The 24,552-nt window shown below is 36.7% G+C and overlaps 1 protein-coding gene across 1 annotated transcript in view; it reads left to right on the top strand.

Annotated features, from left to right (window-relative positions):
• LMBRD1 (LMBR1 domain containing 1) overlaps nt 1-24,552 on the top strand; it is a 193,248-nt gene that overhangs the window by 151,721 nt on the left and 16,975 nt on the right. Inside the window, exon 14 of the mRNA XM_075202580.1 lies at nt 4,369-4,447. Coding sequence (XP_075058681.1) covers nt 4,369-4,447 — 79 coding nt within the window. The remainder of the gene's footprint in view (nt 1-4,368; nt 4,448-24,552) is intronic.

Below are 24,552 nucleotides of genomic sequence, written 5' to 3'. Positions count from 1 at the left end.
TGTGTTTTTTACATTCTGTACAAAATTCATACTGTCTATGCACATTATGAAATGCATTAACTGTACAGATATGATATACAACCTTTCCAGTTCTCAACTGTGTTTTTATTAGGTCCTTCTGGTGCCAAAGAGAGAACCGAAAAAGGCACTATTGTCCCTAATGTCTCTTACTCCACTTGTATCTGTCTTCCTGTGCACTGAGATCACTATGTTAGTTTTAGGGGAGTCTAAACACAATAGAAGTATATATGTTCTGTGCAAATTGATTTTATTTATTTTTTAACATAAAGACGCTGTTAATTTCACCTCCAGTGATCTGCACATTTCCATATTTGATTGCAATTCGTTGTACTATAAATTACTATGTTATGTACCAACCGTAAGCATTGTTCATTTAAAATCAACCAGAGAGATTGCATAGTGTGATCTATTATTGAGAAATGGTGAACTAGCCCTTGCTTAGATGGAAAGATGGTAGATGCCGTCTTGGATACATTTTATCTAAGACCATGACCAACCAGCTATAAGGAAATGCCCTAGGAGTCAATTCAGTATTATGATGTGAGTTTCTTGGGCATTATAATATAATAGATTTGTGTGTCATCTGTGTAAAGGTGGTAGATTAATCATGATTACCTAATAAAGGCACACAATGAACGATTGTACAGACAGAAAAGAAGAGGACAGGTACTAAACCCAATTCTGCAGCCAAATTTATAATGAAAAGTAAATGTCACTAGACTGAGAGGAGAGTGATCATGTAAATAAAATATCCAGGAGGCAGATTTGTTTCACATGGCCAGAGTGGAAGGTCTGAACAAGAAGTATAATCAAATGGAAATAGCCATAGGTTTTACAAAAGGATTAGGATTGAAAAGTGATATTTGCATTCAGTAAACTGGAGATAATTTACAAACTTGCACTGGGCATTTCAGTTGATAGAGCAATGTGTAATTCAGATTGCAATTTATCAGAAAGGTCATGTTTAGGGTTTTATTAACTCAGCAGAAGACAAGAAGAACTAGATGTTTAAAGATTACCAAAAGTTATATACAGAAACCAGTTACAATGGTTTCTTTACAGGCATGGGTATATGTTAAACCAAACAAGCAAAACTAATGAGGCTTGGTTCATGGTGGTATTGTCAGCCCCCTTTGAAAGAAAATATAGAACTCGATAGTTTAGACGAGGGGGTTTCCAGCTGTATCATAGTGTTTGCGTTAGATTTACTGTTAAGTTATGTATAGTTTTGTTGTTTCAAGTTAGGCTGGGTACACACTACAGAAATTTCTCCCAATGTAACATCTTTAACAATTTTACCAATTACAGAAGAAAAAAAGTCCCAACCAGCATGCCGATTCATGTGTACACACTATACACTTTTTACACTATTTATCTTCAGATCTGTGCTCTTCATTTGTTGTAACCATCGGCTAAAAAGATCGTGACTATGCACACTCCATAGAGATCTATGGACTCTGATGGTGTGAGTGCATACACACTGCAGAATTGGAACGATATCCTTCCATCGTTGAACATACTTTTTAGCCTGGTTTAAAAATCAAATGAAATGATAAGATGCCTTGGAACGATAATCGTTCATCGTTGCAATGTACACGCTAATGTAATATGATGCCGAACGGTCGTTTATCGTTCGAATTGCCCGATAATCGGCTGAAAATACTGTAGTGTGTGCCCAGCCTTGGCTAGGTCTGATTGCAAACAAGTAGGGGTAGGCATTTCAAGGTTTTTCAAGTTTGCATTTTCCTCCCAAGTCTCTGAGCTGCTCAGTTGCAGTGAGGATAAAACAGGTGTAGAGATTAAACTATGGTGCGGGAATTAGTTGCCAGTTATTGACCGGGTTGTAAACAGGCAGAAGTTTCAGTAGCTGTTGGGGAGGTGGGAATGTACTAACAAAAATACCAGTTAAGAGCACAACCAAGGAAAGAGCAAGTCCACATTTACAGAGAAATTATAATAATAGTTGATATAATAAATTGAATGAGATCTTTCTAAAAAGAAAAGTATTAATAACATTGATAAAAGCTCGAACAGTATGTAGAATTGAAAGCAAAAAAAACAGCAATCTCAAAGTTTGAGAGAAAGGAGGAAATAGAGGATAGGTTAGGAGGTCTGCATGTAGCAGCTACAGACCACTTGGATGAAAGAACTGTATAGCATGTATTAAAAGAAATGAGAATAGCATAGGAAAGTGCCTACATTTACAGCTAGTATTAGTGTGTGTGTCTATATAAAATGCTCATGGAATGAGCCCAGCCCATTAAACTGATGCTATGTAAGGGGGCAAGACCAGAAGACTGACATACACTGTTAAATTAGACCTAATATACTTGTTGTTACAGGAGCATCTCCTACAAACATTTGTTTTTATTACATTACTGATATATATTAATTGGTAATGTAATTAATCTTCATTTCTTGAGAGAAATTACTAACCTAAACCCTATCAAGCGGAGAAAACTACATTTATGGTGAGGTTAATATACTCCAGTAGCTGCATACTAATCTTTTGGAGTCCACATGCTAATTTACAAAATTAAAGAATGTGTTTTGATATCTAATACTAGCACTTTGTATTAATGTCTTTCTGTTTAATTATTATTGTGTGATTTTAAAACCAAGACTGAGAACATTTAGCACCTTTGAAAAAATGCAGTAAACCTACAGATACTAATTTCATCAATCATAGATGGCATGACTAAAATGTCCTAATTCCCTCCCGTAATTTTCTACCGGCTATGGCTGGAATGTCAGCGTTGGCTGTTTTGGTGCTGAAAAGGTTAAGGCTGTGGCACTCTAGCATAGAACCAGAGTATGAGAGAGACTCATCTGTGCTGACAACTAATCTCCCACCCATTTCCTAGATGATTGATTAATTGAAAAAGTAAATGTAATAGAGGTTCACTTAGTCACTAAGACCGTGAGCAGCACGGTGGCTTAGTGGTTAGCATTTCTAGTTAGCATTTTCCTCACAGCACTGGGTCCATGAGTTCGATTCACGACCAGGCCTTATCTGTGTGGTGTATGTATGTTCTCACCGTATTTGTAAGGGTTTTCTAAGGGTGCTTCAGTTTCCTACCACACTCCAATAATATACTGGTAAGTTAATTGACTGCTGACAAAATTAATGTGTGTGTGACAAATATTCTCTGTACAGCGCTGTGAAATTAGTGGTGCTATATATATTAATGATGATGAATAGTATAAATAAGGAGATTGGCAGATCCGTAGTTTTTACCTCCATGAAAACAGTGTAGTGACTACTGCCTTTAATTTATAGTAACACTGTTGTGCCAGTTACACTTTATTTGCTATATGAACAGCTGTACACATATTGAAAAGCAAAATAAGCAGATGCTGGCCCTGCACTCTTATGTAAAGTGCTGCTTTTAGTGTTAGTGTTGAAAGTTTTAAATACTACCCGCCAGATGGCTGACAGCCTTATCTATTCAACCAACGGTCAAGTGAGAAAATGGCTGGTGGAACCAGCAATGATTGTTTTAAAGAGAGGGTTATTCCAAAAAAGTGTATTTATAGTAAATTACAATAGACATCTGGTTACTTAACATATTTTATTAACTAATAGTAAAATATCAATTTAATAAATGCTTGACAGCAATATTTAAAATGGTTGTACACATGTTTGCTTGCTGACTGCCTTTGTCGGTGATCAACCGCAAAGCTTTGAAGGTGGTGAACATTCACTGCCATCTCATTGGTTATTTGTATGGTAGGATGGTTTATATCAGCAATAATCAATATTAATAGGTAATTTTATTTATGCTAGTCGAATCATTTGTAATATTTGTTCAAGAAACATATATACAAATATTCTGTACTTTTTACAGATTTCTATTATTCTTGTGTTTGTTGGGGGCTTGTTTTTCTGAAATCCCTAATAGCAAGCTTCAGGTGCATCTTTATAGACTACTTTTGCTAGACTTGTAAGTGTCCTTTCAATCTGTGAATACATGGAAGGCTGAAAATTGGTTGCCCGCCTGGAGCTCAGAGTCACAAGAGGCCTGCTTAAAACAAATCATCCGTAAATGACAGTACACATCTGCAGGCTGCTTTTTTATGAATGGGGTTATTAGGAACTAGCAGGTAAATATTGCTCCTCTTGAAAAGAAATAGATTTTTCATATATCTGTGGAACGCTATAAATCCAGGTAATGCATGGTTCTTTCAATTGTCTAACCTTTGTATTAAGTAGTTATTTGTTAGTTGTTAAAAATAAAATGTATATTTTGCTTTGTTGTTTTTTCAAAACCTAAAGCTATCTTTTTTTTTACTTTCTGTCAACTGAAGACTTTATTTTTATTTTACCTTTCTGTATTTATTTTTCAGAGCAACTTTAGTCTAGAGACCGGTTTAGGAAATTCCTCAACTTTCGCTTCTGTAGATTGCAATGCTAATGCCCCTGAAGGTAAGAGTATACTTGATATTGTCTAAGTTACCAATATTATCTATTATTGTCTAGTATATATGGCGAATATTCAAGATTTGGCTATCCTTCTAGCTTACCTGACACTAACAGGGCTCATACAGGTGTGTGCTTTGGGCCTATTCAATCGCATGATGAGCACAACTTTCTACAGTATTTTCCAATATTACCAATTTTAACTTTTATTTTTATTTTATGTTTTTTTTACATTTAATACATTCAGCTCGGAGCCCTCTTTATATGTTGAAATACAGTACTTTTTTTATTTTCCTTTAGGCACATTGGCATAGTACAAATGTGTACTAATTCTTCCTGTGCTAACTCCCTACCAGTCCCTAAGGTGCATATTGTACATTAATATGTTCCCTGCTCAGACCTTTATTACAATACACTCAATGCCAAGTCGATAAAAAGATGAATTTGCAGAAAGTGAGATGCAGGTGATTTCTTACACTTCTGACATAACAGAGGCATAAAAAAACTTATGGCACATACCTAGGGAATGTAATCTATAATTTTATAGCTATGAGGATAGAAACAATTTAGGTTCCCTTTTCATGGTATGTCTAGGGGATGCTTACTGGATGCATGTTTGCGGTTTCTGCTACAATGAAAATTGTAGCTTTAATCCACAGATCAGTCCAGTCAGTCAGTGAAAGTCATTGCTAATAACAAATAATCTAGTGCTGTGAAGTGGGACGTTTGCATTTTTATATATATAAAAAAAAAAGTTATTTAGGGTGTATTAAACTAATTTCTTATAGCGGCTTTGATCCTTCTCAAATCAGGTAGAATATATTCTTTTTTGAAAAAATAATCGTCATCCATACCATAATGGTCATTTGTTTGTTTATTTTTTGTATCATTGCTTGTCTATTTGGTTATCCAGCACTGATCCCAGCAATGTACAGACACTGTATGTTGCTCTACGCTTTGTAGCAGATCTCCTCTCTAATACACTATATTTGTTAGCACATTAAAGTTAAACCTAGATTTATAATTCGATCTGATGCTAAACATCCAATTTAATATGGAATGTCATGTAATTTGGTTGTTTACCACAGTAATCTTGTCACTTTTTTCATAAAGGTAATAAGACATCAAAAATTGTGCTAACATTGTTTATTAATATTGAGATGTAACCTCTGCTTGGTCGAGTATATGTCAAATTAGATTGCAGATTTAAGCATGCCTGGTGTAATTGCTCAAGCAAATAGAAGTATATAAGCAAAGTAGCTCCAACATGTGGTAAATTGAATGCCACTTACATTATTCTATTTTTTTTTTATTCAATCCTGCATTTTTTTCCCTTTTTGCAAGATATACTTTTTCCACAGTGTGTTTCATTTTAAATCCCTTCTCTCTAAAGGACTGTACTATGAGGGTGTAAGTAATTTTATTTTGAAATCTGCAACTTATTGATGTTCCAACATTTTGCTGTGCCTGTGCAGTACTCCTAACACACATGCACCAACTACTGAAACTATGTAGCTTGACAGACTGACAGAAGCACTTTTCTCATTTTCACAAAAGCTTTTCACTCTTTTTTTGCATGTTCCAGGGCACAGCAGGTGTTCTTGTACATTTGCAGAAAGTCTTATTTTAAAAGAAATAGAAAAAAAACTGATGTGCTACTCATCTTGTATTTTTTTTTTATCATATTGATTGTGTGCAGTTTGAACCATACTAAACCCAAGAAATATATGTGTGCATTTATGGGCAAAAGTCAACAAGCTGCAGTGAGAGTTTCATCTTCTTTTGTACTCTTATCTGACCTCAAGAGTCGCCAAAGCTTAACTGTACTACAACTCCTGAGCCTGTTCTTGGCTATGGTATAGTGTGTTGTTATTGATGATGCACCGCTGAATAATGGAATGAATTTGTAGTTACAGGAAAAACTGTACAGTTAATTATAATTGAATTTAACAATGTAATTAATATTGTATAACTTGTTGGTGTCAGTGTAGCCATCTGTGTAGAGTTTTATCCCATAGACAGCAACATATTACAGACAACAACAAAACACTAATATAATAACTAGAATTGGCAGTTTATATTTTATTCCATTGAACATTTTAAAGGCGCAATGGCACGTATACATGTCTGTTTTTGTTTTTTATTTTGTTGTTTGTTGTTTTCGAACACCGCTGATTATTTTTCCAGTTAATTCTTCTATAACTCAGTTGTCCATTTTCAAGTGAGTGGTAGTTTTAGATGGTTGCTGCTGCAAAAGTAATTTGTCTTATCAATAGAATCACCGATTTTAGCTTCTTCCACAGAGTGTGTAACATGATCTCATATAGAAAGCCAGTCAGCCACCCGTCTCCTTAGTGGTCATGTTATGGCACATGAAGGCGTAAGACATGTCTGCTGAAAAGATGGACGTTCCAAAGCACCTCCGCTTTGGTATAGTCACATATGTTATGTGACTGGTTGGCATTATAATTACATGACAGTGAGCAATTAACATTTTAGTACTAATGCAAAGAAAGACCTACTTCAAAGCAGTTCACTGTTTTTCCCTGTAAGCTAAAATCAGCTAACCGGGCTGAGTGTAAATTCTTGACTGCTGTATATTATAGCAGTTCGGACTGGGTAGGTTTTACAATGTATTTGTATATCTGGAGTGTGACAGCTCAATGGGAAGGAGGCATTATACTGGCTAGTCATGATTACGGTCGCATAGTGTTCCATATTTTTTCTAGACAACACCCTCCACACACCAACTGGGATCTCTCTCTGCCTGATCGCTGTTAATTACGGAGATCAAGGTTACAAAATAATTTTCTTTGGTTTTGAATCTACTGTAAATTACTTACTGTAACTAAACATAAAATAAAATTAAATTGATTTTTTTTTTTAGAATAAATGTTTAAAATGCATTATGATATCCTGTTGTGTCTTGGGAAATACACATTTGCCTATTAGAATGCCTGTAGTGAGTTGCAGGGATAATATTGCAATGCATCTTGAATGCTAAATATGTGATTGCAAGTGATGGGATAGGCCAAGTGTTTTCTTCTTAAAAAAAACATGTCTAATCATATTTTTGCCTAGCTATGTGTAGATATTTCCTTGCTGATATAAAGGCAGTGCAAGATCTGAAGAGAGGAGATCAAACAAAACTAAACCCTAGTGATATATAGGGAACATCTTTGGTATAAGCATACTCAATACTACAGTTCTACAAATTATACATTTTATTAATATTTTTTATTTTCTTTTTCGTGATTAAAAGCATCTGTTTTCAGCTTGATTGATATATTTTATTCTTGTTCTCAGATGACTCTGATATTACTTCCAGAGTTTCCTTGTTCCCATCAGTTTATAATTCCAGCACTTGATCTGTCCTGATTTAATTGCACCTTGTGCTGTAGGTCACACAGCTAACAAACCAATTTCTTGCTAACTTCAAGATTTTTATGTGTATGTTTTTTTGTAGCTGTTTTGATCCTTTCCAAGCTGGGTATAAAATAATTTTAATTTATAAGCTCATAAATACTTAACATGGTAGTAATTAAGGGAATTTTTGAAAATTGGGGAACAAAAATTAGGCGTTCCATTTTTTTTTTCTTTTGTTATTGCTTCATATTAAAATTGAGTTACTATAAAACAGATGGTTTAGTTTTCTTTTTAAGTCTGTTTACAATTTTTCAGATGATCCAGATGAAAGAATAATAAAGTGATGTAATTTTTAAATGCACCTCAAAATTGTTGTTTTTAAAGTGTGTGACTAGGATTATTGTTTATATCCTGCTTGTGCAGAAAGACCTAGTTATCAAGTAGGGGAGGGGGGAGTAATGGAACTCAAGGTTCCGTGCTGGGACCCAAGGTTCCGTGCTGGGACCACTCCTTTTTAATATATTTATTAATGACCTTGGTGATGGTTTAGAGAGTAAAGTTTCTATTTTTGCAGATGACACTAAACTCTGTAAGGTAATAAAATCAGAGCAAGATGTAGCTTCTCTACAAAAGGACTTAAATAAACTGGAGGATTGGGCGGCTAAATGGAATATGAGGTTTAACACAGATAAATGTAAGGTTATGCATTCAGGGATCAAAAACAAGAACGCAATCTATAAATTAAATGGAATTAATTTAGGAGAATCTATAATGGAAAAGGATTTGGGAGTGCTCGTAGACAGTAGACTTAGCAATAGTGCTTAATGTCAAGCAGCAGCTGCAAGGGCAAACAAAGTATTGGCATGCATAAAAAGGGGCATAGATGCAAGGGAAGACAGTGTAATTTTGCCGCTGTATAAATCGTTGGTAAGACCTCATCTTGAATATGCAGTACAGTTCTGGGCACCACTCTATAAAAAAGATAATTTGGAACTAGAAAGGGTTCAGAGAAGGGCGACAAAATTGATAAAGGGTATGGAGTCATTAAGTTATGAGGAAAGGTTAGCCAGTTTAGGCATGTTTACTTTAGAAAAGAGGCGTCTAAGGGGAGATATGATTACTATGTACAAATACATTAGGGGTCAATACGGAGAGCTTTCATGGGAACTTTTCACCCCAAGGCCCATACACAGGACACGTGGTCATCCCCTAAGGTTAGAGGAGAGGAAATTTCACAACCAGCAAAGGAAGGGGTTCTTTACAGTAAGGGCAGTCAAGATATGGAATTCATTGCCAGGGAAGGTTGTGATGGCAGATTCAATAGATATGTTTAAGAAAGGGTTAGACAAATTTTTAGCGGAAAGGTGTATCCAGGGATACGACCGTTAATTTAAAATAAAGTAGTAGTGGATATAGGGTAAAAATTGGATTGCAATATTGAGTCTGGGGGGATTTTCAAAATTGAAACAGCTTGGCGGTTGCTTACTCTTGATTAATTTCAAATATAAGTGCAGGATCGCAGGAGATCCAAAATAGGTTGAACTTGATGGACTGGTGTCTTTTTTCAACCTCATCAACTATGTTACTATGTAACTACCTGTGGTAGATCATCATCAGCTATTTATATAACACTACTAATTTCGCAGCGCTGTACAGAGAACTCACTCACATCAGTCTCTGCCCCATTGGAGCCTACAGTCTAAATTCCCTAACACACACAGACAGACAGAGAGAGACTAGGGTCAATTTGATAGCAGCCAATTAACATACTAGTATGTTTTTGGAATGTGGGAGGAAACCAGAGCACCCGGAATCAACCCACACAAGCATGGGGAGAACATACAAACTCCACACAGAGAAGGCCATGGCTCATGACCCCAGTGCTGTGAGACAGAAGTTCTAGCCACTCAGCCACCATGATGCCCACTCAGCCACCATCAATCAGATAGTTGAAATGTTCACAGCAGCACTGAGTATTGTATGAGATGTGTGCTATTCTTGAGGGAGACCGTGATCTGTCCACTTCACTTATTGTGAGGACAGAATGTAAGAGGAGCAGTGTCATGGTTTGAGGAAGGCAGTGGAGTCGAGCTGGAAGCCACATAGTGACTTAGTAAAGGGTGCAGGGTTCCCAAGCAGCCCAGTGTAGGGATGTGTGTTTCATGTCAAAATTATGCTGGAAGTTATCGTCATCATCGTCATTTATTTATATAGCGCCACTGATTCCGCAGTGCTGTACAGAGAACTCATTCACATCAGTCCCTGCCCCATTGGAGCTTACAGTTCAAAATTCCATAACAAACACACAGACCGACATAGACTAGGGTCAATTTTTTTTTATAGCAGCCAATTAACCTACAAGTATGTTTTTGGAGTGTGGGAGGAAACCGGAGCACCCGGAGGAAACCCACGCAAACACAGGGAGAACATACAAACTCCACACAGATAAGGCCATGGTCGGGAATTGAACTCATGACCCCAGCGCTGTGAGGCAGATGTGCTAACCACTTCACCACCGTGCTGCCTAAGTTAGTGGTGTCAAATGCACCTCCTATGTTCAACTTGTTTGGACAATCTGTACTTTCAGTAGGAGACTACTAGAAATGACTCTACATGAATAATTCTTCACAGCTTAAGAAAATGCCTTAGTTAGCAGTTTTATTTATATTTAGACATATGGAGTATATCCAATATAATACATTCTAATAATATTTTCATGCCAGGAAATCTACAGCAGAAATGATTGCAGCAGCAATCTTTTATTAGTATATTTGGAATTTTAAAGAGAGATAAACAGAACTGAAAATAGTCATTTGCGCATTATTGTACCAGCATTGTGCCCTTATGATTTTGCCATAGTAATACTTATACACCTTTGCCATAATGCCAATACTTTTTCATTCACACTGCACAAATCCCATTGCCTTTCTCATTTTCCTTATCTGAAACATTTGCTTTGAAAATTCCCAGCAGTGGAGTGCGTTGGACATCCAGCTCTGCGAGTCTTGTATAGTTCAGCAGAGAGGTGTTTATAACAAGGCATGGAAACCTCCAGAATGGACACACTTAGGGGCATATTCAATTCCGATCCGATCCGCGGTAACGCGCGTTACTGTGGAAAATGCGCACTAGTGCCAGTAATACGGTATCGCAATAATGCGGATTTTCGTACCGCGGATTACGTTCGCGGCCGTTCGCGGCCGTTCCGGCGCGATCCTGCGAATCGGGATCGGAATTGAATATGCCCCTTAGAGATGGAGGGTCTAGGTGGGGGCCCTGTACACTACACAACTGTGAATCTTTGTACCGGATCTCTTCCACTCCCACAATTTAATTGGAGAAAGAAAGGGTAATTGGTGAAAGAAACCCTAAAAGATTGTAGGACATGTAGCTGACTTGTCTTTCAGTTGGTCATGGGCAGTTTGATCCCAGGGCAGGCTTCTGTGATACCTTGATGGAAATCAGAGTCTAGGGCAAAATATAGTAGCCCCTACCGTAACACATTTTCCTGCTGTAGGTCTCCTTGGGTGTGTAAAAATGCCCTTAAAAGCTTATCTTATTGCTGCTAATCTAGTTGTGATTTTGTCAATAATGACATTTAAATGATATTGGCATTAGCTAGCCCCTCCATTTATTCAAAGTAAATTGTACGTTATTCCCTAGGTGCTTTTTTATGTTGCTCTTTGTGAAACAGAATATAAAAGTTCTTCGTAGATTACTGTAACCAGATCTGAATAAAATGATAGAGAATATTTTAACACAAGTGACATAGTAGTTATATCTACAGTATTATTTATTGGTATGTCTAGTGTAAACTAGTGTGACTTCTAAGTATAGTTTAGATCACAACTGTGTCAATTGAGTAATTTCTAAGTATAGTTTAGTTCTCTGTTTCGGGTTGGATTTTCTGAATATGGGTATGAATACTAAACAACTCATTTGATGTTCTTATGTCATATTTATGCTCTTTTATGGAAGATGACCATTTATGGAAGCATACGTTATGTTATGGTTTCTGTATATTTCGATTAGTAAAATGAAACAACACATTATTTTATATATAAATAAGTTACAACCTTATAGTAATTTTGATTCTTTTGCTTTACTGTATCTTTATGAATGTTAGATCAGCACTTTCTCGAAGCTAAATAATAAGTCCACAAATGTCCGTTATATATACACCTTAGTGAACACAGGTGTTGGAGTCCATTAATTAATTGTAAATATTGAGGTTAATCTTGTGACTTGTCAACTAACCTTGATCTTTCAACTAAGGTAGTTCATCGTATACATATAAAATACTAAAACAAATGAAGTCTAATATATACTAAAAATGTCATATATGTCATTGATGTCATGCAAGTATTATTTTAGGGGTATTAGGGTTAGGGTTTACCCTAATGACAGCTGGGTCCGTCCATCGCGTCTTTAAGACAAGTCACGGTTTGTGATGACATCATCTTGCACAGTCCGCAACACAACGAGTTGTTCCATGAAGACATCTGCATTCTGGTAAGTAGTTTTTTTTTCAGGTCGCTCTACTAGCCATTCAGTCTCCTGTCGTCGTCTTCTCTGTCGGGGTAGTCAGTACCGTTAATAGGTACTACACCCAATTTTTAAGCTTCACCTGTATGTATTGTGTAACAATTCCTACTGAATTATGGGCTACAATCTATATATACTGATGCAGCATACAAAATGGCTGATTCCACTGTGTAGGCAAGTACACTTTAAATTCCCAGTCCTCAAGCCAAAACATCCTTTACTAAGATAAATAAAATATTATATTGTATGCTGATGTGACTTCTTGAATCTGAGTTTGTCCTGCTGCTGCTGCTTTTTCAATTTGTTGCCTTTTAAGTAATGAGTCTAGTAGGTACTGCACTTTACTTGGTAGAGGGATGGGGCTTTTTGTAGCCATTCCTTTACTTGGTAGAGGAATGGGGCTTTTTGTAGCCATTCCCTCTTCAATGTTGCCAGATACACAGTTCAGATTAATTTTTCAGGATTGATATGACATATATCTGGAATATATGTACCTGAGTGTGCAAATAAGCAAATCATTTGTGGCACTTGTATATAAATTGTAGCTTGTGTGTTGGTCTTTTTAAAGTATATACTACATTTACAGAATGCAGGTTCCTTGTATAAATAACAATGCTTTATGTTGTGGCTAATTGATGTTTATCTTAGTTCAGCACTTTTGTTAAGAACTAAACTTGATATATGTCTTGTAAGCTGAAATTACTTAGCAAAATTAGTATTGTAATCAATATTGCTAAGCATAATGCGTTTTGGTTCAGTAATCTTGGGCATGTACTAAATAAAATAGAAGTTAATGCTATTGAAATTGTGAAAAAAAATATTGAAATGCAATGATATTTTATTAGGAGTAACAGTGTTATACAGTACACATTTTTGTTGCCTTCATATTTGATATGCATCACTTATTTGCATTAGAATTATGGATGTGTTGTAGTAGGGTGATTGTGAACTTTAAGAATACTAAAATTACTAAAAGTGTTTTAAATGCTTATATTAGTTAGTAGTCTCGTTCCATGGCAGGTTTTCTTCATTTTAAGTTCATCCTCATCCTACAGCTCTGCCCTCTCCCTAGCCAAAAAATCCTTTTTCAAATCTCTGTCATCCAACCTGTCGCCTCTTTGCCACTTTCAGTTCCTTGCTCTCTGCTTCCACCATCTACTCTGCCACCTTCTTCACCTCCAAAAAAGATGCAATCAGAAACTAAATCTCCTCTTCCCTCTTCTTGCATACCCCTCCGCCCTTACCCACACCCCCCGTTGCCCTCCAACCATCATCCTATGTGTTCCTTCCGCCCCACTCTTACCCATTCTTAAAAAAAAAAAATCTTGACACTACCACCTTGTCCAATTAATGCCCCATCTCTCTCATCCCTTTTGCTTCTAAACTGCTCAAACAGCTTGTCACTACCTGCCTGTCTAACAACTCCCTCCTTGATCCTCCAGAATTCTCGTCAAACACCTTACACTTGCCTACAAAGCGCTTTTTAACTCAACTTCTCCTTACATCTCCAACCTTATCTCCATTTATACACCTTCCTGCCCTCTATGGTCAACCAATGACCGCCACCTTACCTCCCATCGGGTTACCACATTTTGCTCCTGTATTCAAGATTTCTTCCATTCTGCCCTGGCCCCTTTATGGAACAGTCTACCTCAGTCTGTCAGGCACCTAGCCTGGAAATCTTCAAGGTGCTCCTTTAAACCCCACCTATTCAGGAAAGCCTACCCTTCCTCTGTCTAACCTCTGCCTTACCCTCCTCTACCCGTCTTCATGATCCTCCTTCACTATCGTAGTATACCTCACAACTATATTTCCTTCGCTCCTCTTACTACCCTCTCTTGTTCATATCAGTCTTCAGACTACAGTTCCCTTACTCTGGCTCCCCAATTTGTGTTTCCTGTCAGTCTGCCCCTTCCCTTTAAATTGTAAGCTCACGCGAGCAAGACCCTCTAACCCTTGTGTCCTCATCCTCCTGTTACTTCTGCCTTCAGTTCCTCAGTCTCACTTTTCCACCTCCACCCTTAGTCCTTGCCCTTGGTTCTCCTCTACTCCCTTGCTTTTGCTCTCCATCACTGCAATTTGTTTTTGTACTGCCCTGTATGTTGTCTGTTTTGTTTTTGCTCTATGTATGATGTTGTGGCGCCATATACACTGTTTAGTCTACATTGTAGAGGCGGCGCTTCCTTAACTGACCACCTTAATAGCGAGAATGTCTAGGTCGCACTTTAACCTGACATGATTTGCAGGCGCCGGGATGTTCATTCTGCGGAATTGTTTGTAATAGTCATTTAAAGCAGTCATTCTCCCCTCCAGGCCAGACACCTGAAAATCGCACTTCTCCTATTGCTCAAACTGCTGTTGGATTTACTGTAGTCGCAGAAGTGACTACCACCGACTCAAACATGACTGAGCGCATATGTTGCCTAACAGAAACAGGGGAATTACTGTTTCAGGTTCTGGTCTGTAAAAGTGTGCATACAACTGTGAAGCAGTTTCATAGAGCAGACCAGACAGGCAAACAGAACACAGGAAGACACGAGTGAATTACTGCATAGGATTCACTTAGAGGAGGAATTTGCCAAAGTTGACAACTGTTTTAAAAATAAAAAAAATGGCTAAACCATAAAATCATTGTGTATCTTTATCAAATAGAGATTAAACAAGTTGGATGTTTGACACCACATTCCTCTTAAAGCATTTTTACCGGAACCTCATATTCCTTCTCTATTCTGCAAGAAATCCTGCTCCTGCAATATCTAACTCTAGTCTATTGCTTCTTGTTTTCATTCTTATGGCCTATAAATTGATTTGAGCAGCTTCCACTTTTGTATTTGCTTTCATTCTTCTCTACACATCATGATACTGCCCCAAACACATCAACATAGCAAGGTGTGCCCCTACACTCACTAACATAACAGTGGAAAGGTCATTGCCTCTTGAAACATCAGCACACTTCACAGCATACTGGGATGTTAGCATCTAAACTCTCAGAGTAATCCCTGTATCTAGGGTACATGAATAACACATGCAATAGAGTAGAACGTCATAATGGTATCTTTATTACAGAATAAGACAAACCACAATGGTGTACAGAGGAGAGGGGGGTACGGGTCAGCCTTGCACTTCAAAAATGTTAGGCACACCCTGTAAAGTTGTTACCATTCCCCCATCGAGCCATGGCCATGCCTCATTTTGCTGCCAGTGAGACTAATGTTGGGAGATGGTAAAACAATAGCAAAACTGTATAAAACAGACATTTGCATTAGCCAGAACAATCGCTCATTCCTCAAAACTCCCACAGCATCCTAAATTCCATATACTCTTAACTGCTTTAAGATTTGTTGTAATAACTTGGCTTGGCCAAGCAGTAAGTGAAAATGCGGTCTTGAGGCAGTTGGTGGGGTTATCGCTAATACATACAGTCCACTGTGGTAATGCTATGTTTCCAAAATCCATTCCAAGCTGTAGGTGAACTTGGGGGCAAGCTGTTAACAGTGTTCTAGCCAAGCTGTTTTTCATTTCATTATACTCATTTTAGAATTTAAATGTATTCATAAATTGTTCAAATTGTTGTTTTTATTTGGCTATACATTTATATATGGAGTATTAGAATAGCTTCAGCAGCTGCTATATACTATCCTATTAGTGTACACTGTTACTTTGTATCTCAAACCTACAGTTATTTGCCATGTGATTGTTATTAATATTGGGTTTTTTTGTGTTTGTAGTATTAAATTGTTTACAGAATATATTACAAATATTAATAAAGGGCAGCGCTTCAATAAAGAAACTCACTCTTAGGGCTAGATTTACTAAGCTGCGGGTTTGAAAAAGTGGGAATTTTGCCTATAGCAACCAATCAGATTCTAGCTTTCATTTATTTAGTACCAAGTGATGCTGCAATAAAGAAGCCAAGGAGAGTGGTCAGTAGAAATCAACTTTAATGAGCAATAAACATAGTAGTACTCACATATGAAAAGGGCATGGCAGCGCCAATACAAGACAGATACAACAGCATATAAAATAGGAGAATTGATGTCAAAGCAATGTCATTCAACGTGTTTCGTTCCTTAACAGAACTTTATCAAGAGTAGAATATATTAGACGGCTTACTTAGTGTGGTTTTTTTTTGAGGCTCTATTGACATTTTTGTCATTGTATTTTTAGAAGTCAGAGGCAGGCACTGGTATGTTTATATCCATTGTTACTTGTTTATGGCTCTTTATCAGGTAGAAATCTGAATTCCAGTCTCCGTACTCCAATAGGCTCATCAGACAGGCAGATCCATGAGATTCTCACGATGAAGTGGCGATTGCCGAACCAGAGTTTTAAGCACATCTTGCGTTCATATAGCATTCATACAGCAGAGCTGGTAGACGCCAAAGCACCATGCTCTTCTCAAACTGGGACACACCAGGCGTATTTTTTAGCAGTCCAAAATTCCTATGAATGGAACTCCACCCTACAACCTTATTTCATGTTCCCATAGAAGTTGATTGGCTAGGATAGCCTAAGGGGTTGGATGGGGGAGTTGATGTAAAGCAGCACCACTTTGTCCCCATCTGCTGAGTTGGTGTTTGCTGCTCTGGTTTGGTTCATGGTGAAACAATGGTCACTTAATCAAGGGGTAGAGGAGGTTTGGTCCCTTTGATGAAGAGATCCCCCTGTTTTTACCCACTTACATTTTTTTGTATTGTGGCTGGGGCTTCAGTTGATGCTAACTTACTGTTCCCAGAATAGGAGGGAACAGGTAGCTCATTATTCCACAAGTATTTCACAGTTAACACATTTCGTACCACTTTGATGGATAGCAGGGCTCTGCATTGGTATAATGACCAAGGTTATTCCTATTAGTCTAGGCCATGTGTAGGCATACCAGTACAGCATAGTTTCACATTTAGAGTCCCCGAGAAACATCCGTACAGCTGGCATTTTATTATGCTTAGAAATACAAAAAGTAAATCCGCTAGCTGGTATAAGGGTTGTTTGTACACAATATGGTGGTCAACATTGAAGTAAAATCCAACTAACCCAGCTATTCCATATTTATCCTTAGGGGTAGATATGTTGATAATCATATGTTTTTCATGAAAGGGATGCCCAAAATGGGGAATAATCCAGTGACAGTATTTTTGAGAGGATCACTCTCCAAGTGTGATCTTTACTGACGAGGAGCAGATGGATGTATAATTAGGTGACTGTCCATCTTCTCACAACTCGCATCTCTTCAAATATGGTTTGGGGAGCCCTGCTCTTTCCACTAAATCTGGCTTCCCACTTACCTCCTTTTCCATACTCACACCGTGACACTGTCCTTGTCACATGCAACTAACATAGTCACACACATAGGGGCATATTCAATTGTTGGCAAAAACACCAAAAATCGCGCAACGCGCACTATTACCGTCATTACGGTAACAGTGCACGTAAATACCGTTATTACGGTAGTTTTCTCGCTGGATTTCAGCTTACTAATCTTAGTAGAATTACCGTAATAACCTGTTTACTTTTTCCGCGGGGGAAAAAATAAACAATTGAATATGCCCCATAGACTATTGCAGAAAGTGTGATATTGCACAGCTTGTGGTACCTTGGCATGTTGGTATGTTAGCCAAAAGTGAGACTATTTTTTGCAATGGGCAAAGGAACCTACCAGTGGACACTGGAGGAATGGAAATATATAAAAAAAAAATACAGGCTGTAGTAATCTAATGGCAAGAGGTATGCTGCACACATTGGATCCCTTGATACCTTCATACTAGTAAAGCAACATTTTTCACACAATTCACACTTGCATGAATTAAACTTACTATTGGACATGTGATCTTTATATTTGTGAAATTATTTTTGCAGAATTTGTAACCCGAAGTTACAAAGGTGACTGAAACACTAACTAGCAGTAATGCATCTATATGAATGAACTTTTTATAAATCTGTTCAATCTAAAGTATAGTTAGCCTTATTTTATGATTGTTCTAGAGAATATGATATAGGCATGAGCATTGATTGTCTCATATTGTTTATTAATTGATTGTTTTGTAAAATTTTAATTATGTTGTGATATATTTAAAATGAAATGTTTTCTACATCATTTTACAATAATTAAATTGTGAAATTGTTTACTAATGCAGAGTGAGTTCCTTGCATTCTTAGATGTAATACACACATTCATTTGCAGTTTGGTAATACACTGTTTAGCACTATTGGGTTATTAATCACATATAGAGGTTTAATTCAATTGATGAATTGATTCTTAATGTATAAATATATATGGAAATATTAGTCATGTAACAGTGGTAAAACATCTCTGAAGAGACATTAGTGATTTAAGTTATTAGTGGTCAGACATCTCTGAAAAAAATATATCTTTCAATATATTGGGCAGATTGTAACCGTTATTTATATGGTAATTGCTATAAATTGAATTGATGAGACACCATATTACAGCCTATTTATATTGCTAAATTAGAGCTGATAAAACATCATTGGGGTTTGGGGAGTATCAGTTATTTATATTTTATAGGTAACACATATACATATATGTTCTTCAAAAGGGAAAAGTACATTTAAGGTTTTAATTCCAGCAGAAGCAGCAGTAGGGATCTTATAGGGAAACATATTCTATATCATCCTTGCTTTCTCTCTCAGTTGCAGTAGTACTAATTCTCCTTCTCTTTGAAAGACTAATAAGCACCTTTTGGTTTGCAGTCTTCTATGTGGACGACATCCAAATTTATCTATGCTTTCCAGATATTTCACTATCTGTGTTGACCCCAATTACTGAATGTATGTCTTCTATTTCATCTTGGATGTCCTCTCGCCCCTCAAATTCAGTCTTTCAAAAACTGACTTTTAATCTTCCCACTAACCAACAGAAGCTGCTTACCGGACATCTCTATTTCTGTTGACAATACACCATTAAACCCTACCCTTAAAGCTTGCTACCTGAATGTGATCTTTGAATCATACTTAAGATACTGGAAAAACTTTAATTGATGTATTCATAATCTCCAACATACTGGCCAATAAAAAATACTTATATTAACTATACTATACTAGCTAGCCATTAACAAAACTTAATTCCAACTTGTATTTCTTTCCTTGTCTAAAAATATTACCACCCCTCTACACACTTCACACAAAACAGATTTATCCTTTTTCGATACTTAATCTACTGATCAGCAAACCAACATTTCTTTGTGACTGAATCATATAGCCTCTAATTTCCTATTTGTTTGGTAAATGTTTTTTATTACTGTTAGTATCTATAAGTGGTAATAATAATTGCTATTTCCTATTATAAATTATTTGGTACCATAATGCTATTTCATACAGTAAGTTTCTCCGACTAGTTGCCAAATGTGCTATATTTTACCCCCAGAAACTGTATTATACAGTTAAGACATTAAATTATATCAATGGCCTGTCATGTGTTTTTGTGTTTTATTCTCGCATCAAATGAAAGCATCATTATTCTGCTGGTAGGGAGGGGGGTGGGGGGTATGCATGGATACCTTGGCAAATCATAAGGTGTATGAGATTGCCTATTGACTCCTTAATTTATCTATACTTGGCTTATTCTCTAGTGTTACTTCACTCAAATTATATGGCTCTCCCTGCCACTAAACTTCCATATTTTCTTCCAACATTTATATTTTTAATATAAAAAAATTGGTCACACCTTCATCTACCCAGGGCATGCGCTTTTTGCCAACGCAATTTCACTACTTTTCAGGGAAAGGCTGTTAGAGTATCCTGTTAGAGTACGCCACCCTGTCATGGCAGCAAGGCAGATAGAATGTACTGACATACGTTAACACCAGCGTATATATTGTCTGCCTTTCCCGGGTGTTTAATTATAAATCAGTTGATGTCACTCCATATTTTAACAACCCTGTTGGATGGAGTAATCATGTGTTGGCTTTATCACAAGCGCTTAGTCTGATTAGTGTGACTCATCATTCAGTGGAAATGTTCTTATTTCTTGGGTTTTTTTTCTATGCCAATAAACCTACTAAATGTTGTTTACACATTTTGTTTTAAAGACCTTTGATGCTTTAAAGTTTTTTTTGTCCTGAAATATTTCTGGTTAATATGTTGATGCGTACCATGCAAACTTACCTGAGTCTTAATGTACATTATTAATGAACTACTAATGCTTTTGTGCTTGGTTAAACATAACAGTATTTTTGTTTTAATTGCTTTTATATGTAACATTCATCACAAAGAATTGCTTATTAATAATGTATTACTGTGTGTGCAATGTAAAATTGTATTTCCCTTTTACAAATGAGTTAATAAGCTTTTACTTAAAAGGAGAGGAGGGGGTTTTGGTGGTTACTGGTTTTATTAAAATTCTGTAATGCAATATGTACAACTGGAGAAATATGAGAAACTAGACCTTTCCTTCATGTCAATTACATTGGGACAACCCAAATATTTGTTAAAGTATAGGCTAAAGTAAGTATTTCACATTTTAAATAAAAAAAAATAAAAAATCTTTGCACAATTGGATCTTTCATAATTTATTGAAATTGTATAAAATAAGCACAAATGCTTTCGTCTGGGTAGTTTTAGTTGTCCCATGAGTTCCAATGCAGGCACATTGTTACCATGATAAAGTTTTCATGATCGGTAAGTAGATTTAGTGAGGCTGCTTGCCAGTTCCTTTTTTCATTTATTTCATTTAAAAATATGTCGTGTTTTGTCAGTTATCTCCTCTTTAAAAGAAAATTAAGATTTTTGACCTTCCAGACTATATTTCCTATGGGTGGTACATTCCTTACAAAGAAAGGGGGGATATGAAAGGTGCAATGCTACTTTGTCAGTGGGTACATTGAAAGGCGTGAGGATAGTGTTACTTGTATAACTAAAAGGTGAAATCTACTTTTTAAACAAACTGTCTCTCTCATGGAAGTTGCTAGAGAAGCAATAATGCTTCAAACTATTCAATTTGAATTCTAGTAATAGATTTAAAATCCTGTTTAATTTTGCCGGCTAAACATTTTTTTTTTTAACTTAAAACGTTTTATTGAAATTTTGTGCAAAGCATTTAACAAATAACAACAAATATAAAGGGTTAACATCAAAAAGTGAATGACTAAGCATGGGAGAGTGAGGGGGTGAGGTGAAAACATATTGGGCCTGACTCATTAAGGCGCGCCAAGCGAACGTATTGTGCTTTTGTTTTAAAAAAACCACACATACTTCGGACACATGCATGTCCGTATTCAACTAGCAGCGATCTGAAGAAATGTCTCTTCTTGAATACGGTTCTAGGTACACTCTGCTTATATGGCACTTGCCGTTTTAAAACCGATACAACGCACTGTTGGATGCACACAATGCATATGTGCAAAAAAATGTATTCAGTGATTGTCACTTGTTAATAATATAGTCATTAATGAAAATAATATTTTTATAAAAATATACCCCCCCTCATGTTAATGTTTACTTAAAATGCATTTTTAACATTTGCTCTTGACTGCACATCGTTTTAGTTTGCATACGTGATCGTCATCAGTATCAGTTGGCATTTACACCTGACCTGTAGCTGGTGCAAGGGTTATGACAAAGAAACACATGCCAAAGCTTGAATCAGGTGCTGCTGCGTGTGCACGAGCTTGGCATGCCCTTACTGTGCATACATGGCACATCATAAGTGTCCTTTGCGCTCAAAGATGAATTGCATACACTTGTGTTCTCTGACATATGGTCCAGTATTGGTCATGCGCAGAGCACATTAACACAAAATATGGCACATATCAGCATGTACATTCCTTAATGCATTAAGTTCATTCATTTCAGTGATGCTCTTTGAAAACCCATTTCTTTTTTAGGGGTGACCTTATCCTTGATAACACTATTCACACTAATGCACCCTCACAACTATCCCAATCTCCACTCTAAGCCACACTCGCTCCTCTTGTTTCAGCTGTGCCCTCTTCCCTTTAGAATGTAAGCTCTCTAATGAGCAGGGTCCTCTACACCCTTTATTTTTCATGTATACATTCATTTTGTCTGCCTTGTCTATCCTTGTTTAGCGTATGTCTTGTTTAGCGTATGTCTTGTTTAGCGTATGTCTTGTTTAGCGTACGTCTTGTTTTGCGTATGTCCTTGTCTTCCCTACTGTACGGTGCTGCGGAGCACTGTGGCGCCTTGCAAATCTACGATAATAATAATAAGTATAACAGTAACCTCATGGAGAAGATAGAAATGAGCAAAAGAGGCTGACGAGCAACAATGAAGTAGTTTTCATTAAGCTGGTGGGAGGGAGTGTGGCGATGCAATATGGTCTGCATATATGACATACCATGGATCCCACTTTATCAAGAGGGAAGATGTGGATGTCGAGTATTTGTACCCAAGGATTTCCATGTAAATATGCCATTTTTATCAACCTTTGATATATAAACAGAAACAGTTGGGAGATATGTAGCTATGCCTTATTCCCTTTATACTGTATACCCCCTGTGTGGTTTTAGAGTCCACTTAAATAGTTGATTTGTGGCAAACTACGCATTTCATACAATTGTGAGTTTATTATTATTATTATCGACTACAACACCCTATAAAATTTGGTGTACTGAAATAATTAAGCGATCCCAAAGGGCAACTGCTATCACAGACCACATTAAGTAAGAGAGGAAACCTCTGTAACCTTGATTCTTACAGAACATATGCTATGTGAAAGCATTGATACTTATCGCAGACTGAGATGTGTTTGTTCTTCACAAAACATTTGTATATTAAGAGTGCTGTAGTGCAGTACTGTAGTATATGGAGTAGAGATGGGTGAAACTTTCAAAACTGTTATGGGAAATATTTGCTTTGTTGCACATTTAGACATGGAATTGGGCATGCTTTGGTCCTGACTTGGAACTTAAGATTGTGTTACCAGAACTTTGTACTTCTGCGAAACCGCTTGTTCTGCTGCAAAACTCAATTGTCACAAACCTTTGCCACAGTTTTTCCCGTTTCTAATAATAATGAGTATTTAGCCGATGACCACTATACAGATGACATTATGGTAAGTGATACTATCACTTTCCCAATGTCTGCACACAATATTGATCCTTTTTATTGGTGGCTAGTATAAAGTACAGTCTCTTTCCTGGTGATCAGTGTAGCATACAGGTCCTTCCTTTATGGTTGTAGAGGAAATTTAATATATTGTTTTCTGAAATATAGCAATTTCCCAGTTTCTCCACATAAGTTAGAAATGTTTATCGTCAGCAATTTTACTATGCATTCTATGGAAGTACACATTGTGTAAAATAGGAGTATTTTACCACAGGTACAGTCATCTATGTCCACTGCCTGTTAGTTGCAGCTAGAATGCCTCTACGCAAAGGTCAAAATGTACAGTATGCAAATCAATGGGTAATCTACAGTATTAGTTAATCTATGGTTCACTTTTAATCAGTAATCAAGTTTGTTCTTTCCTTTGAACTTGTTCAATATGTACTATAACTGCAGCTTTGCAACCTTCTATATTGCTTTTTTTTTTTTGAGTACCCTTGACTGTGCACAGCGAATTGATCTTATTGACCAATTGTGTAATTAGTTTCACACTGGAAACATTTTAAAGCATAGACTTTAGTTGGTACTTGTGAAAAAGTATCTCTTTTTGCTAATAAATATTTTTTTCTGATAGAAGAAACAAAAGTGTTTAATTTTACTAATTAAATGAGCGAGAGAAGCTGATATATTACTAGAATATTTTTTCATTAAATGCAGAAATAATGTCTTGATAAAATAAAGTATACTCTATGCTCTCATTTGTGTTCGCTGCATGCATTTCTAAACTGGACATATAGTTAAACCACACTCAAAAGGAAGTGCTGTAATTAGACTTTCCTGCAGTTCTTTTATATAAGCTGTGTGCCCATCTGTTCCTTCTATGAACAATTGCTTCATCAAATACTTTACTGGGCAGAAATCCAACTGGCCAAGTTTTAAGACCAGCAAGAAATTTATGATAAACCCCAACGACACACTCCTCAGGTCATCACTTCTGTAGTATCCTGGAAGCCCTGCAAGACAAGGTCAAAGGAAATGCTTTATTAGCCAAGAATGCCCTTTTTATATGGGAAAATAATAACGTGCCAAGAAATATCAGCAAGGGCACAGTGGTAGGAACACAGTAGACCCTTTATCATTTAGTAATCTATTCAAGCTACGTAATTTTCAAAGAAATG

Source organism: Mixophyes fleayi, chromosome 3 (genome assembly GCF_038048845.1).
Source record: "Mixophyes fleayi isolate aMixFle1 chromosome 3, aMixFle1.hap1, whole genome shotgun sequence".
NCBI lineage: Eukaryota > Metazoa > Chordata > Amphibia > Anura > Limnodynastidae > Mixophyes > Mixophyes fleayi.
Note: the sequence above shows the minus strand (reverse complement) of the source record. Positions and strands in the feature narration are given on the sequence as shown.